The 17,123-nt window shown below is 38.3% G+C and overlaps 1 protein-coding gene across 2 annotated transcripts in view; it reads right to left on the bottom strand.

Moving 5' to 3' along the window:
* The window catches only part of RUNX1T1 (runt-related transcription factor 1; translocated to, 1 (cyclin D-related)), a 93,478-nt gene that overhangs the window by 21,036 nt on the left and 55,319 nt on the right, over nt 1-17,123 (bottom strand). For both annotated transcript variants that reach the window (XM_009074830.1, XM_009074839.1), the window contains exons 5-8: nt 13,532-13,713; nt 5,230-5,480; nt 3,930-4,015; nt 3,131-3,332 (exon numbers count right to left, since the gene is read on the bottom strand). In XM_009074830.1, coding sequence (XP_009073078.1) covers nt 3,131-3,332; nt 3,930-4,015; nt 5,230-5,480; nt 13,532-13,713 — 721 coding nt within the window. The remainder of the gene's footprint in view (nt 1-3,130; nt 3,333-3,929; nt 4,016-5,229; nt 5,481-13,531; nt 13,714-17,123) is intronic.

The raw sequence follows: 17,123 nt of genomic DNA, 5'->3' as shown, positions 1-17,123 counted from the left end.
CTACACCACTTATCCAGAGCCACAGCTGCACTCAGTAAGGTTATAGATCTTGTTTATAACCCATGATGTTGAAGAACCCTCATCTTTAATTTATCTGACTGTGTGTATTTCAGTATACAGTGTCTGATATGTGTAATTATTCACTATTAGGATGAAAGTTGCAGTCCTGTTGCAGTATGTAGTACTGAAATTCTTCAGCAGAAATGGAGGAGTCGGATGATGTATTATTCACTTCATAGACCATCACAGTTAATCAAGTGAATATATATAAAGTCTGAGTCATTTTTAGACTTCCATAAACATGTATTATTCAGTCCGAAAAGAACAGACCTATCTTACCTTCAGCACACTCTTGGAGAATAATGAGAGCTTGTAACCTGTTTGTAGCTGGCTAATGCGTGTATCGGATTACATCGCATTAAAATGAATCATCAAATATTTCATTTGATTTCTTAATTAAAAATATCAACAGAAAAATATTGATCAGATACTGCAAACTGTCATGCTCAACATGATTTACAGGGATGTCAAATTAAAAGAGCACAAAATCCTTTAGTGGAAAAAACAGTCTACTGGTTCCAAGTGACAACCAGAATTTTCTTCTATTTCTTTTGGACTCAAACTATCTGAGCTAAATTTCAAATCAGAGTTTTTCAGCAAAAGCTACCTATGAAAACTGTGGCATAATGTTTATAGTGAGAACTTATCACTTCAGTGATGATATTCTAATCATAAAGAAAAAGAAACAAAGACACAGACAATGTAACCATATGGCCCCCTTTTCTTCCCCTTGCTAGTGGAGATGACAAGATGGATTTAAAGGGTGGATTACCTCGTTAAAAGAAAAAAAAAAAGAAAAAAAAAAAAGAACAAAGGAAATGGGAATCACTGACATTTAGAATCCCTGCAGCAAAAAACCCAATATTTAGATGTTGTGGCGCTTACATTAAAATATTGGCAGAATTTTCCAACCCCTTCTTTCTTGCTTCAAAACAAAAATAAAAAGCCCTAAAGCATCTCAAGGCTCACAGACACTGCTTCAATTTTATTATACCTCTGAATGTTAGGACTTTTCATTTTGTTAACTAGATTACTACCAGACTTGAGGAAATAAGGATTACCTTTCCATACACTCCAAAGTAAGTATTTTCTGCCTGGCACCTCAAACATAAAAGTCCTTCTTATCAAAATTTATGACTGACATGGATGCTGCATCACCAAAGTGATCCAAGTTTCATGTTCATGAGCCTCAGAAGTAATTTTTCAGCCAAATAACCAAAATGGACACCTTAAAACTGAGTGGACTCACTCCTACCAGTTCAGTTGTACACAGAGTACTGCAGAGATAATTTGTGTGCTCAGTGCCGAAGGCTGTGCTGTATAATGTTTTTTAAGCCAACAGACTTTGCTGTTTCCAAAAATTTAACTTGACAAATGCACAAACAAAACAATAATATAAGGATCTGATTGTACGCTTGATTTTATCTTTTGTACCTGTTGCTGTGGTTATGACTATTCTTCTTTGATTGCATTATTATCTATAAAGTTTTGATGAATTTCTTGAGTAACACTTTCTTAAGGGAAATATATAAACTCAAGTTGCCTTTTTTTTTAACCTACTAACTATACTTACAAGCATCATGCCTGGCTCTTCTGGCATCATAGCTTTACTAGAGAAGGGTGCCACTGCTTTTGATCCAGGGTCTTAGTCACAAGTTATTCTTCTCAAAGCAACATATGTGATCAACATTTCAGATGTCATACTTATGAGTCTTTCTTTCATTACATTTAACACTATTCATACAAGCCATTACCTGAATGCTTATTTCTGAGAAGGGCTTCTCTAGGGACTAGACATATTAGTGAGCTTGGGAACAGCATTTCCATAACCCTTTCTTTCACTGACTGACACTAATATATAGAGGTATTTGCCCAGATAATTTGAGGCACATACACAAAAAAGGTTTGTTTGTTATCAAGAGGCACTAAATATTACAGTGATAACTCTAGGGATTTACCAAGAGAATGATGGAGAGGAGATTAGATTTATTTTTCTCTTTTTCTATCCCAAATTAAGTTTTTTATTTAATAAGCTATTCTTAAAGGCAAAAGGAAAACACAGTTTTAAATAAAATATAGTTGCAAAATAACATGCATGTGCAATTCCTCTAATGAGCACAGTTTATGAGGATTCTTAGTAAATGGCATTAGATATGGACAACTTATTTTTTTTAAATAAATATTAGAGAAGCAATCATAGTTTGTGGTTCTCTTCAAAAGAGCAAAGGCATCAAAATGTGTTTCTTTACCATATGTGCTATGAAAGGGAAGGGGTGGGGTAGAAAGCATCCAGCACACTAACAAATTACAGAAAGCCCACAGTATAAAAGCTTTTTTTTTTATACAACAGAGTCCTCTTGGAGTAGGTGTGTGAGGTACCATGCAAGTGTGACTGTGAAGGTCTGCAGGGAGTGAAAGCCCAGCTGCTTGGTCTGATCCTTGTAAGGGGGTCCTGCAGCTTGAGCCAAGCCCTGAGCAGTTCCATGTAACGATACAGCGAGTAGTACCCAAACTAGCTCAGAAACTAGCACAAGCTGCAGCTGTGGACACAGACTGAGTACATGGCTGTGGACATCCCAGATCTTGTCTTGTTCTTAAACAGCAGCCAAGCACAGCTAAGAAGTGCTCATATCTTTATATCTCCCTTCAAATTTCCTTAGAAAGATGACTTCCAAGTTTTCATTTGATCTGAGAAAGTGAAAGCCCTTGGTTTCAAAGTACAAACAATACAGAAGCACCTACAGGTTTCCTTAATCAAGCAGGCAAGGGAGGGAGTCAGAAGGGAGTCAATGCACATCTCACTGCTCTGACATCCCTACACAACAGTCTGTCCTCCCATCCCACCACTCTCAGACTGCTGAATGGAAGACAAATTACCAAGCATCACCTAAAAAACTCAAGCCATTCCACCCAGAAACCTGACTATTAGGACATAAGAACTTAATTCAGTAGTCAGCAGAGAGGAATCATCATTATCACAGAAGAATCAGAAGAACAAATACAAACTTCATCTAGCACTTAGCAGAGCTTAAAGAGAATTGGTAAACAATTTTAAATGAGGATACTGTACCTAATGAAACTGGATCTGGATTCACTGGACTCTGCTGTCTGGAATGACTACTGCTGCTGTTACCACCTTTTTTTAAATCTTCTGCATCACTGTACCGCCGTATCCAGTAATTCAGCTCCTCGCGGTCTGCTTCTTGACATCGCCGTAGGACAGTGAGAGATCGCCTAGTTTTTTCCACCATGTCCATTATACAGTTTAACAACTATTCACAGCAGTGGATGGAGCAGAGAAACAAAGAAGAACATTTTATTCATAGACTGACATAAAAATAGAGAAAATATTAATGTGCTGACCGCCTGGGTTTTAATAATGGAGTCCCTCTCTGTTATCTCAAATAGAACTGAAAAATTCTAGACTAGTTTTAAGGACGATCCTTTCCTGTTTAAGTGGTGATCCTAAACTGTACAGATAGGGACTTGCAGGAGAAAGGGCAAAAACAAGGAGGAAAAAACTGAACAGGCTGTAGTCCTACTAACACCACAGAGGCCAGGAGATCTGGCCCAGAACCGATGCCTACAAATGTTATAAGAGCTAATAAATTCAAAGAACAAATCCAGTGTGTCCCAGGTCCAACCTTTATAGAGAAGATCCCATTCTTATTTTAGCAGTCTGTAATAATTAGGATACTGCAGGAGGCACTTAACAGCCAGGCCTGGTATGAGCTACCTAATAGGGAACATCAAACCCTCTGATTTAATCACTAATGCTTTCAAAACTTGTCCCAGGATTCAGATTTATTTTAAAACTTTTAAATTCCTATCTTAGAAGGACTCCTTCCAGACAATTATTCAGCCCTTACATGGTCAAGGTGTTTCCACTCTTCTGCCCATTCTCTGTCTGTTAGCCGGTGATCAATCATTTCTTCTTGACGTGTGCCATGCAACCCTGCCAAAAAGGAGCAAATCATGTTTACACGTTGGGAGTCCTCTAGGTGGAAAAAAAAGGCAGAAAAAAAAAAAGAGCCTATAGACAAAAACATCTTCTATTGCCTGTTCTAGCATCAGAAACGTCAGCACAAAAATAAATGGATGCTTAAAACCTTTGTTCTAAGGTTTTTGTTGTGCTTTCCCATACAAGATACTACTGTTTGGCTCAATTTAATGTGTTCAATTCTGCAACCTGTATAGGTTGCAAGATAACTTTTTAAAAATGGGTATAACTCTTTCCATAAGTATAACATATAATATCTAATTTTTCATTTGCGCTACTTAAAGTCAGCAAGGCAATTATTTGGTAACTCAGTGTACCAAATACTAGCTGTACTTCAGATGGTTGAAAAATATTAGTATAAACTCAATGTTATTTCACTAAATGCAGTAATTACTACCATGTCAACAGAGCCTCATTACGGGTTCATCCCTTCACAGATGTTTAAACAACATGTGGTTAAAATGTAGCACATATATCAGAGCAGCTGACAACATGATACAACCAAGCCAGTATTTATTATCAACACTCAAGAGGAACCAACACTTGTTCTTTGTTTAGCCTTCTCGATACAGATGCTGAATATTTGTAAGTGCTCCTCTTTTATTGAAGATTTGTTTAAAACAAGGAAGAACAGTAAGTGCAGATGTGAAGCAAGCCAGGCAAATCCAAGAGCATCCGACATCCCACTAAACCAAACCATGCTGCACAGGGTGTGGTTGGTGCTTCTGATGTTTGCATCCTCTGCAGACATCCCCAAACTACACTGCACTATTCAGCTGCCACACACAAAACACTTCTCCAAAAGATAGCAACCTTACTCCACCCTAAGCTGAAATCAAGCTATATCAATGTTATCACAAATTTGGCAATAGAGTAAAAATAAAAGGCTCTGCCTATCCTTGCCTACCATACTTCCAAGTGTCCTTGTCACCTACATAGCTTCGAAAGCACAGGTTCCTCCCCCTTCTGACTCTCTTGCTTAAGGACACAATTTGATCCACTTTTGCAAACAGAAATCTGCAGTAAGGCCACTAGAAGCAGCTAGATGGACAAACAGCTATAAAGACTACATCTGAATAGCAGGTAAAAAAATCCTGTTCATAATACACAATATAATTACAAGGAAAACAGAACCTAAAAAACAATGCAGAAAAATCAACGTGCCTTACCCATAGGTCTGTTTCTGTCCCTGAGGTCCCTGTGATTGGGGTGTCTGTATGAGTCCCTGTAGTGGTGGGCAATGGCCATATCATCCAAACGATAATGCTGAGGTGGAGGTGGGGTGGGATGAGGCAGACCATTGGGCTGATAAGATAAGCCATTATTTGGACTGTACCGCTGGCCTGGGCTAATAGTGCAGGGCCGCTTGCTTGGATGCTCTGAGTGCAAAGGCTCTCTGTCAAAGCCATTTTCTTTGGTTCTGAAAAACAAAGCAAAGGAACTTTAATTCACTTGGTGAGCAAAGCTGCTTGAGAACATGCACTCCCACCTACACATGCAGCTTCTGGAACTAAAGTTTGTTCTCTCAGTTTGCTCCAAGTGTGTGGTGTTGCTGAACATTTCATAACACTGCTCATTCAAAACATATTCATTCACCTTGTCTAACTATCCCTGTAACTTGAGAAATACTAGCAGGGTGAGCCTTCCAATAGAGCCGCTTAGAGAGGGGCTGGAGAGTGAGCAACCTTCACTGAAATCACTTGCTGATGGGATGGATACACATGTAATTGCAAAGCTAATAACATCAACTCATACATGAAGGTAGAGACAGAAATCCCTACTTTCAATAGTGCTATAGCTTTTAGCAATATGGGGAAATATGTAGTTCTAGAAATGTGTTTTTCAAGAGGATAGTAGACAGTTTTAAGGCAGTGAATGTCAGAGTGCTGAAGCTCAGCATGCCTTGAGCTCCCACCAAGCTCAGTGTCACACTGAGACTTTGGGCAAGAATGACTCTAGATGATGAAAAATGATTCCTTCAGAGATTTTTGCACCATCTGGGCTATTCCAGTCAAAGGTGCTGTCATTGTCATTAATTTTGCAGGAAGATGTGGTTAGACTCAAGTCCGCAATAACGTTCAGGATTTCCCACTCTATTACTCTTAGAGAGGTGTTTTATGCTTAGGCAACTTGGAAGAATTATCAGGGAGAAGGACAGGGGTTTTATGTTACAGATACTCTTTAATTCAAATCATAATCAGCTATTTCCAAAGAAGTCTCTACTTTACACCTCTCCCTGAGAACCTTGAACTCACACTGAGCTAATTTTCTATTAAAATTAAAAAAAAAAGGGAAATACTAGAGTTACTTCATGGAGTTTACAACTCTTTCAGGAAGTTACATTTCACTTAAGCATAGGATTTTTACCATGGGAATAAAAAAAACACTGCAAAAATATTAGCTTTGATCAGAAAGTTTACTAGATATAAATATTGCAAACTGTTGAAAAACTTTTATTAAACAACTGATCTATTTCAGCTTTTTTTAAAAGAGAACTTGGTCCTCTGTAAGAAATAGATGGCATAATATATCTTTCCTTGTAATAACAACATTTTTGTACATTTGATCTAAATTTCTTGTTTGCCTACTGTTAAAACCAACTGCCCTACAAGAAATCCTCCCACAGAAACCAACCAACCACTCTAGAGGGACTGTCTGTGGGGAAACACTTGGTATATTAATTGTTGCCCCTCAACAGGTTCCCCTTTACTGCCAATGAGAGGAAAGATGCCAACAATTCATTGCCAATACCCTCTGGGAGAGAGGATCAAACTAAGATCTTGTAATTAACAGCAGGAAATTAAAAGATGGGCCGCGTTGTTTTCAGGAGTGAAGAGATTTCTCAGGGATCTCACAGAAATCACTCATGCTAGAGAAGCTGCAGGTACATATATTTTTTATTATACTGTAACTTGACAAAAAAAGGAGAATCTTTCACCAATACAGCAGAACAGCTATTCTAATTTTGAGCAGATATAAAAGACATACTTTGCTAAAGTGGAGGATATACCTTGCTTCAAAGCAAACGCCACATGGCTGTGAAAACTCCTAACCAGGAAAACCTGAGGTCTAACATGTATTTTTAATTACTTTTGGTATGATGGAACTGCTTGCAGTAACTCCCAAAGGATAGTGATGTTTCTGACAGCTCTTCAAGACAAGTTTTGTATTTAGTTGCTGATGTGTATTTCCTTCACACATAACCACTCAAACTCAATGTCCTGGTCTTCCAACTGTAAACACACTATGCGAAGTAGAAATGGACTTTCCTGTCTGTACAAGACAAGCTATTCATTTGCCAGCGTTCTTTAATGTTAACAGTTAGAATGTTCTCTTAGATGGGGAAGAATCAAAACCAGTAAATAATTAAATAACTTCTGATGTGTATTTCCTTCACACATAACCACTCAAACTCAATGTCCTGGTCTTCCAACTGTAAACACACTATGCGAAGTAGAAATGGACTTTCCTGTCTGTACAAGACAAGCTATTCATTTGCCAGCGTTCTTTAATGTTAACAGTTAGAATGTTCTCTTAGATGGGGAAGAATCAAAACCAGTAAATAATTAAATAACTTCATTGACTTTTTCACTCAGTGTTTTTTTTGGAAAGTAAACCAGAAAACTGGGACATGTGGGAATCCAGTTTTCCTTTTCTGTGCTATAAGTTGATGTTAAAATCATATTTTCATACAAATGTATGTATTTGCACCTTAATGTATGGGTATTTCTGTGTTTTTTTTAGGAATGCTTTCCACTTAATTACCTTAACTGGAATGCACAGAATCAGCTTGGACAACACACCAGCATATCCATTTTCTTCTAGAACCCTGAGTTTAACTAACCTAAAAATTAACATGACTATTGAAAATACATTTACTGAAATTAAAATCATGCTTTTACTATTATGCTGGGTGATGGCTGCCATGTCTTTTCTGGGTGTTAAAACTTAAATTCTACAATATGCTGTTGTATTTTCTGCACTGACCAAACAAACAACTTAGCAGAATACCAGAATCTGACTGTACATAAACTCATTTTATATTTCTGACCATATAAAATATATAAAAAGGTAACAACTTCCAAAAGTCTCATCAGAACAGGAGTGATGGTAAATTTATTATATTTGCACTGAATCTGAATATAGTGCATGTAGTGATAAAAGACAAAGAACTAAAGAGTGCCATAATTCAGGTGCTCTGAAGTCAACTTACTAGTCTGCTACTGATCTCAGTCCTACTGTTCTTTCAGGTCTCATCCCATTGGGACAATAGCATTTTCCCAGGTGCCTGAGACAGCACTCCTGTTTCCCAGTAACTGGCAGACTCATGTAAATAACAGTTCCAAATATAATATCACCAAAATTTTAATCTGTTTTCATCTGATTTTTATCTGATTTTGCAAAGCAACCACAAGCTGTAGAGAGGAAATAACACTGATTGTGAAGGAAAGCTAACTGACACTTTTTCTTGCTCCTATTGGTCACATTTTCCTTGATGTGCACATAAATCAACAGTGTCATATGGAAAATTGGCAATATGATAGAGATGGGATCCTTCAGCTGTAAACACACTAGGGGTCATTTTACTTGGAGTCACGATTTACTCAGATTAAAGATAGCAGAACAGACACTAGTCATTAGTCTGCACCCATTTAACAGAATTTATGTTGTTTGTAGGTTATAATTTCAGTTTGAAATTACTGCAATTTATGGACAATTTCTGGGTAGACAATCTGACCATGCAAAACTGCCTTGGCTGGAAAATTAGGTTTCACCTGATCAAGAGTATTGTACCAATTTCAAAGAACACTGAAGTCAGCTTGCAAGAATGAGGCAAAGCTGTTCATCTGCTATTTGTGCAGGATGCTTTGATTTAAATTGAACTTGAAACCAATAAAGGTTTAATGACCAAACAAGTGATAATGCTTTGCTGTAATAAAGTACTTGTTTATAATACTGTTTTACTGAAAAGATAACTATTGCTTTGCTAACAGTTTGTATGAAGAAGATTCTTCTAAAATTTCTCATAATTACGCATGGCTTACATGAAGCACAGCTGCAAGAATGGTGAACATCCTTCACCTTATTGAGACGTGGAGGAGCCTCTTCAAATAAGATTTACCTAATGGTATTATCAAAGTTGATCTTTGTGCCCAGGTACCTTGGACCTGAATTTCTTGTCACAGATGCCAAGTGTACAGCAATCACAGCAGGACATTCTGAAGTCACAGCACAATCACGGCCACTTGTTTTCTTCTCACTCAAAATTAGTGCAATACTCATAGAATTCTTTTGCTATCCTATACCCACTTTTGTAGGCAGCTGTCATAAATGTAGAGTAACTATTGGACATGCTCATGTGCCATACAGCCCTTCCCAGCGAGCTCAAAGGATGACTAATTAGCAAAAAGTCTTTCGTGGTTAATGTATTTAAAATCACGTAATTTATAACTAAGCATTCATTCACCAAAATAAAAACCCACACTGGTCCAAGTTCCCTTGCTTTACTACACTACAATGCAAACTCCCAAAGTTATAAACAAAATATAGTGAACACTTTGTTCACGACATGTCATGAACAAATTACCAAAATGTGTTGTCTCCTCAGGTGTCAGTTTTCCTCTCTTGCAGTGACTGATGGTTCCCAGTGTTATTACAGAAACAGATTGATCTTTTTAATGAGCTAGTTTAATAGACTCCAAAATCTCACCGTGGCTGCTCATCCATGTCAGACCATATGCACCAAGAAAACATTCAGTAAAACACGAAGCTCTGCTGTCAGATTGCTCTATAAAACCTCACATACAGTAGACTTGGATATGCAGATAAATAACCAGAATTGGAAATTGCATATGCAAAAAAGGTTCTGAAATTATAAGCAGAAAAAAATTACTGCATGTAGATTTTCTTTAACAAGAAATCGGGAGGTGGATGTGGTTACACGTGACACACATTCCACTTCATTTGCCTAATCCCTTACTGTATTTCACCTCTATTGGAATCAATGGTATGCAGTTAGCCTTGCCCAAGCAAAAAGTGCAAATATGAATGTATGATATATTTCTATACACAAATGTACATCATATATGTATATATGAGATATGTATGTATGTACACATACGTATAATATACACATTACATACTCTGTGTGTGTGTGTGTGTATCTATATCTATGTATCTCATATACCTTGGTGACTGCATTTAGATTCCCTGGAAAGATGATGCCTTTCAGTAATTTTTTTCCATATTCTGGCCACAAAGTCACAGGAAATCCTTCGCTTAAAGGATGTCTGAAATCTTCTGCTGTATTTTTATTAGCATATTTGAAAACTACTTAGATACCTAAACAGAAGGTATATATTTCCAGATGTTTCCTCCTGCTCCTCTGTAAACAATTAAAATAAATAATAGTGTAATGAGTATAAAGCCAAACAAGTATTCGGTTTCAATACTCACTCAATCTAGGCATGTCCTGCCTCTGAGGACAGCTTTTTGTGGTTGATTTACTTACATTATCCAAATTAAAAGGTACACAGACTCCCATTCAGTAAATTTAAGAATCTTTCCAAAACAATCTTGTTCTTTTTACTAAATCTCTGGTTAAAATGTTCTTGGGTGCACAAGACAACGCCACTGAACTTGGCTCAGCCAAAACTACTGGATTTATTTTTTTTTGCTGTATAGCTTTAATCATAGTCATAGTCAATGAAGAAGTAGGTGTGACTAATCAGTGACAGGATAGTTTGAGACTGAAAAAACAGCTTGATTTTTTAAGCTCAAGGTATCATTCCAGTGGGTGAGCTGGGCAGCCTCTTTCCAGGTCTTTCAATACAGCAAAGAAATGCAGAACCAAAAAGAAAGGACAGGTATTTCTGTAACACCACTTATCCAGAACTGAAGAACAGAATTTCAAGCTGTGATTGAGAGAGGCTACTGCTTGACAGCTTTAGCACCTCAGAGTGGGAAGGCCAGTGGGGCATCCTGCACTACAGCCCTCACTGGACACTGGGAATTCAAAGTCTTTCCCACAACACTGGAATTTAAACTACCACTCACCCCAAAACCTGCATTAATATCTAGGGTGGAAGTGAAGGCTCTCCAAGCCAGACAGAGACTAAGAGAGACTTCAATTGTGATGCCAAAGGCACTTGGCTCATGGGCAGAGTCTTACGAGTTTCAAGAGCACCTACATATTTTAACTAAAAGGAAACACTGAGAACCAAATCCATAAATCAGACTTAAATCTCTCTAGGTCTAGAGATGAAGCTGACTTTAAAATCCAGTATTCTTCTGATCTGCTGGTCCCCTTATAGGCTAATCTTACATCCTTTTTGCTATAAAACCAGTACAGTATATTTCTGTTAAAGTATTCATGTCCTCATTTTTACTTGCATCACCTATCCCCTCCCTTACAAACAGGACTGAAGATACCACAGGTGAGACTGTCTTCATTATGAAATAACCAAAATTCAACACTGTGAAGCCGGGTCTCAGTGGGAAGGAGCATTATTCCAAATGTTAAGAAAGAAAAACAATGATTTTCCATTTTTCCTTTGTGGCCTTATGGGAGATGGGAGTAATACTGCTCTTTACTAACAGGGGAAAAACAAACAAAGTAGGGCTGTCAGAAAGGAACATCCCTCTTCTCTGTATTCTGTCAAGCCAGATCTCACAGGCTTATGAGATAATTTTATGTGTGTCTATCTGCTTGTAGGAAAAGTGCTGTGTCTGCTACTGACACTGGACTACAGCATGCTGACATATAAGTTTTAAGATTTTAAGAGGTTTTTTTAATAGACGTTTTGGTACGCTACTCTGCGAAGACTGAGGATATGCAGAACTGCCCCAGGGAGCTAAATTTCAGCTTTGGAAAAATTATCTCTTTGCATAGAGTAAGAAACTGCATGTAAAATATCTGAAAATTAATTACGTTTCTGGGTTAGCAGGTTTCTGTTAACCCCAATGGCTGTTGCAGTTTGGTCTAGTTGTCAGGGAAAAATGTGAAAAGAGAGCACACAGAAAAGAGCTCCTCTACTGATATCCTTATTTCCTTGCTGGTGCACAGTGACTTTCCTGAAAGACAATCTCAGGCAAGCTGATTTCAATACTTTGCCATTTTTGTCTATCTAATGGCTATGACACTCTAAATTTTACTGTTTGCTTCTTGCTGTCAGAAGCTTAAAGTTTTACTATGAGCTTTCAGACTTTATTTTCCCTTTACTTTTTGCTATCTCAGCCTGTTCCTACCCAAAAATGTCACCTATACAAACTTACAAGGCTTCTTGATTTTCCAAATCCTTATGTTTTTCATTTGAAAGATAGCTAGGGCACTTGTCATGCCTTAGGCATGCAGGTGGTGGCATTTGGCAGAACAGCACTATAAGTTTTCCACACTCTAAAATCCATAGCAAACAAATCTAAGAAAAGTACAGTATTTGGGTCTCCCAAAGGTAAAATGTATATGCTAGTGGAATTTCTAACATTAGCATGGGAAGACAATTAAAAATAAATAGCCATGAGAGTAATCTTGTTGCAATACTAAACAAAGAACTTTATTCAAAAAAGAAAACCTGTTCTGTACCCCTAGATCTACTGTACTTCACACACATGCACTTGCTCACCCCACTTCTGCATGGACTCTTTCCTCAGCTCAACAACAGGTTTCTCACCCCACTTCTGCATGGACTCTTTCCTCAGCTCAACAACAAAACAGGTTTCAGTGAACATTTTTCCTGTTTGGAAGAAATATCCTTATGCGTATCGGATACATGGATATGGAAGCGTGCCACAGGAGAAGGAGTCAAAGTCCCAACTGTGCTCTGGGGTTTGCCTTGCACTTCCCAGTACAAATCCCTGGCCACTTTCCACATATTTACTGTTTTGTTCAAGAAAACCTCAAATGCAAAGGACTTGCTCATGGAGATGTCATGATCTGCTGCTTGTCACTTCATGCTGCACAGAAATACAATGCATGAATTAGTACAGTACTGGCTGGCCAGTATTACTTCTGTGTAAACGTGACCATGGTGTGTTCTCAGGTGACTTTGCTGACTGAATCAGTGTGTGCCTGTATTCTATTTATATACACAGAGATATAAATGTAGCTTGCTTGCTCTCTCTCTCTCTAGATATATATATCTATACATGTACACATGCATAAGCAGGGCCTGTTATGAGAGGGCATGGGATAATGGTTTTAAACTAGTAAGAGAATAGACTCAGACTAGACAAAAGGAATAAATTTTTAACAAGGAGGGTGGTGAAATACTGGCACAGGTTGCCCAGAGAGATACCTCATCCCTGGAAACATTCACGGTCAGACTGGACCTGAAGGCAGGACAGGACCTGCACCCAGAGAACACCATCCAAGTTTTCCCCAGGCACCCAGCCACACACTCCCCCCTTGCTGGTGGAGCTCAGCACGTTGGAGCTATGGGACACTCTGAGCAGGGTACTCGCCGCAGTGCTCACCTGTCTGGAGTTCGCCTCTTCCCGTTTTCGTTCACATCGAGAAGCAGCTCTGAGGAGTCAACAGGTGAGGTGGTGCTGGCATCCAGAAGCAGCTGTTCGTGCTGGGCGAGGTACTGGGCTGGGTTCTGCTTGGCTAGCCTTGCACAGTGCAGCAGCTCCCGCTGCAGCAGGGGCAGATTGGCCTGCAAGAGTGTCACATGTGTTAAGAGGACAGCTTGGAAGCAGTTTCAACGAAGACAAAGAAGAAAAATCAGAAATCAGGGGAAAACCTGCTCTGAGGTGAACCTATTGCCAGCATCTCGGATGGGATGGGAGTTTACTGAAAATGGAAAAAAAAAAACCCTGCAAATGCTGTAAGAAAACCAGGTCTGAGTTCCACACCTTTAAAAATGGAAAAAACACTGTCTTGGCTGCCTTTATTCCCTTTCTTACTATCTGAAACCTAATCTCCTATGGAGCAGCAGTTTTCAACAAATGACAATCCTTCAATATTTGTTTCTCATTCAGACTGCAAGTTTACTGAAAATGGAAAAAAAAAAACCCTGCAAATGCTGTAAGAAAACCAGGTCTGAGTTCCACACCTTTAAAAATGGAAAAAACACTGTCTTGGCTGCCTTTATTCCCTTTCTTACTATCTGAAACCTAATCTCCTATGGAGCAGCAGTTTTCAACAAATGACAATCCTTCAATATTTGTTTCTCATTCAGACTGCAGTTAGTACTCAGAAATTGTCTGAAACCATGGGATCTGTGACTCTATAAGATGGCTCAATCACCATCCTTCAAGGGCCTTGGGGAGAACAGGATTGAGAACAGAACTGCTCTCAGCTTTTCCAGTACACTTGCAGTTACACATTAAGATAAAGTTTACAAAAAAATCTCACATTCCAGAGCTTCAGTTAATCACCCAGAAGGCTACAACCCTTCTTCTAGCCAGACATAGGTTGAAGGACTTCTAACTGTTCTCTCAGGGCCCCACTGGACTTAGGTCATGGACTGGAGATTACCAGGACTCGGAGACAGAGAATGGAAAATGCTCATTGATCCCTGGGCAGTACATTTTGCCCATCTACTGAGGTCATACTTAGTCATACCTTTTGCCAGAATTGGGATCAATGTGGAACTATGTCCTCTCCCTCAGCAGAGATAGTTACACATCTTGGGAGACATCTTCCTTTCTTTGCAGCACAGGCATACACAGATATTAAGATAGGCCACTTATTTTTTACCTGATTATTTTTTGTGCCATGATGTGATATGCCTTTACTTCTCTTGTTCCATGACTAGTGCACAATGACTTTTTGTCTCAGAATTTTCAAGCATTGGATTAAATTTCATTACCTTTAGTAACTAGAGTTAGGGCAAAGAACTTCAATGGTTCCCTTTGCTTTTGAAATAACTCCCATTTTAAAACCAAAACAAAAAAACGAGCAGATCCACTGTGCAGCAAAAAATACCAGAATAGGGTCAGTACATATGAACATATCAACAGGGACAAAACAAACAAAGCAGCAATTGCTATCACTTAATCATCTCCAGGATGGGAGGACAGCCAGTTGTGGAACAGGGAAGTCTTTTCAGACCTCAACAAAACACTCATATTTTGTGAAAGAACCAAGTGAATATTTTATTTTGGTTATTATCTGCAATGCTCTTGTCCAGAGCATGAGAGAGCAAGCAAGAGAGCACAAGAGAGAGCACAAGAGAGAGCATGATTTATTTTTATATATATATAAATATAAAGAGAGATTGAGAGAGAGAAAGAGATAGAGAGAAGGAGATTGAGAGAGCACACTAGAGAGACTTAGTACTCTCGTGAGCAGGGATTTTCACTTGGTTTAATTTCATTGGTTTTTTTAAAAGCTCACGCAGAATACAAGTCAAGACACTCAACTACCTAAACTGCCTTATGTGGCAGAAAGTGACTGGAGAAATTTACAGACCCGACCTAGGATTTGAATAGTGGTGTATCATCACATCTTAGCATGCCTGTGAGGTAGAAATGTGAAGTTCCCTCTTTGCAGTTGAGTAATCAAGGAAGAAATAACACATTTGTGTTCCTTATCCACTATCACAAACAAAAGGGACCTACATTATACATGGGCACTCCTGGAGACAATCAAATCTTGACCTGCATTGCAAAAGCTGTGGTTTATTTTACTTGTTTTCCTTCTCCTAAGGAAATGTTTATTCTTGCTCTCTAACTATAAACATGAAGATTTGCAGCTAAATTCATTTTAAAAGATTGAACATTTTTTCTCTGCATAGAACAAGCAGGTACAACTTTTAACACATTTATTAAACATAGATATCCTTGGTTTCTCAATTTTTTTATAAATTGTTACAGAAAATCTATTAACAACATGCCTCATAATTTGGATTTGTAATGGCAGTATTTGGACAAATACTTACAGTGAAGAAAAGCAGTATTTGAAAGTTTATAGTTCAGCACAAGTACTGTCAGTCTGCTCAAGACATTGTTCTAAACAATCTTTATCAAACCATATACTAAAAGAAATTAGTTCAATGGAAGAAAATTAATCGGGACATCTCTATAGGTCTAGTGAACAGACTGCTTCTGGTCGCTGTGGCCCTGATACACAACAAGAACTAGCTTTTGGGATGATAAGAACTAGTTTTGAATGCAGATTGAAACCCTAACATTCTCCCTACTGTTAGCAGGGAGATCAGGCTCCTTTGAGTTGCCTTAGGAGGCTTTGGACACAAAGGATTGTGCAGAGGCTCAGTTCTGACAGCAAAGGCAGTACTGTACACCTGCAGCAGCACATTTCTCCCAGCATGCACTGCTGATGCCAGCAGACAGATTCTATACCTCTGCATGTGAGGGAAACAAACAAGTTCTTGACCAGAAGCCAGATATAATATGTTACAAAAACAGTGACTGCAAACAAACATGATAATACTGGCTTACAGTACCCTAAAATGTAGCACTTCAGTGTCTGAAACATGCTCCTGATCTGATTTTGGATTGAACCTTACATCCTTCAAGATTTAGGCAGTGTCTTAGCCTCCTCCATCAGTTTAATAATCACAGACAGGAAAAGGTGAGTTTTGTTTCTTACCCAGCTGTCAGACCTGTTTTCCACTTTGAAATGAACTGTTCTAACCACAACAGAAAATAGTATCTCTGCATCTGCAAAATAAACTGCAGGTCCAAAAGTCTGTTTTATAACTTCAGTGCTCACTCCAGGTAATTAGTTGACAAATTTCCATTCTTGGATGTTCCTACTTTCTTTGAAACTTTAGCAACAGACATATCTCAGCGTTATAATTTAAACTGAAAAGGCTTCATTAGAGCACAGTACAAAGTTGGTCTTTGATGCTTTTATAATTGCAAGTTTAAATACATTATTTACAGACATATTTAAAAAATAAATATGTAGATTGAAGTGAATTTTGTTCAGAGCCTGAGTAACTCCAAATCGTCAAATCATATATTGATAGTGATGCTTAAAACAAATACGCACAGCACATCTATTGAAAACTAGAGTGTTGGCAGTACTGAACATGTACACCATGTACCACTTAAACTTAATAGACTAAATCCTGCTTGATATTAATATAGAAAATGT

This window comes from Acanthisitta chloris, unplaced genomic scaffold, assembly GCF_000695815.1.
Source record: "Acanthisitta chloris isolate BGI_N310 unplaced genomic scaffold, ASM69581v1 scaffold23940, whole genome shotgun sequence".
Taxonomy (NCBI): domain Eukaryota; kingdom Metazoa; phylum Chordata; class Aves; order Passeriformes; family Acanthisittidae; genus Acanthisitta; species Acanthisitta chloris.
This window is presented reverse-complemented; position numbering and strand designations above follow the sequence as displayed.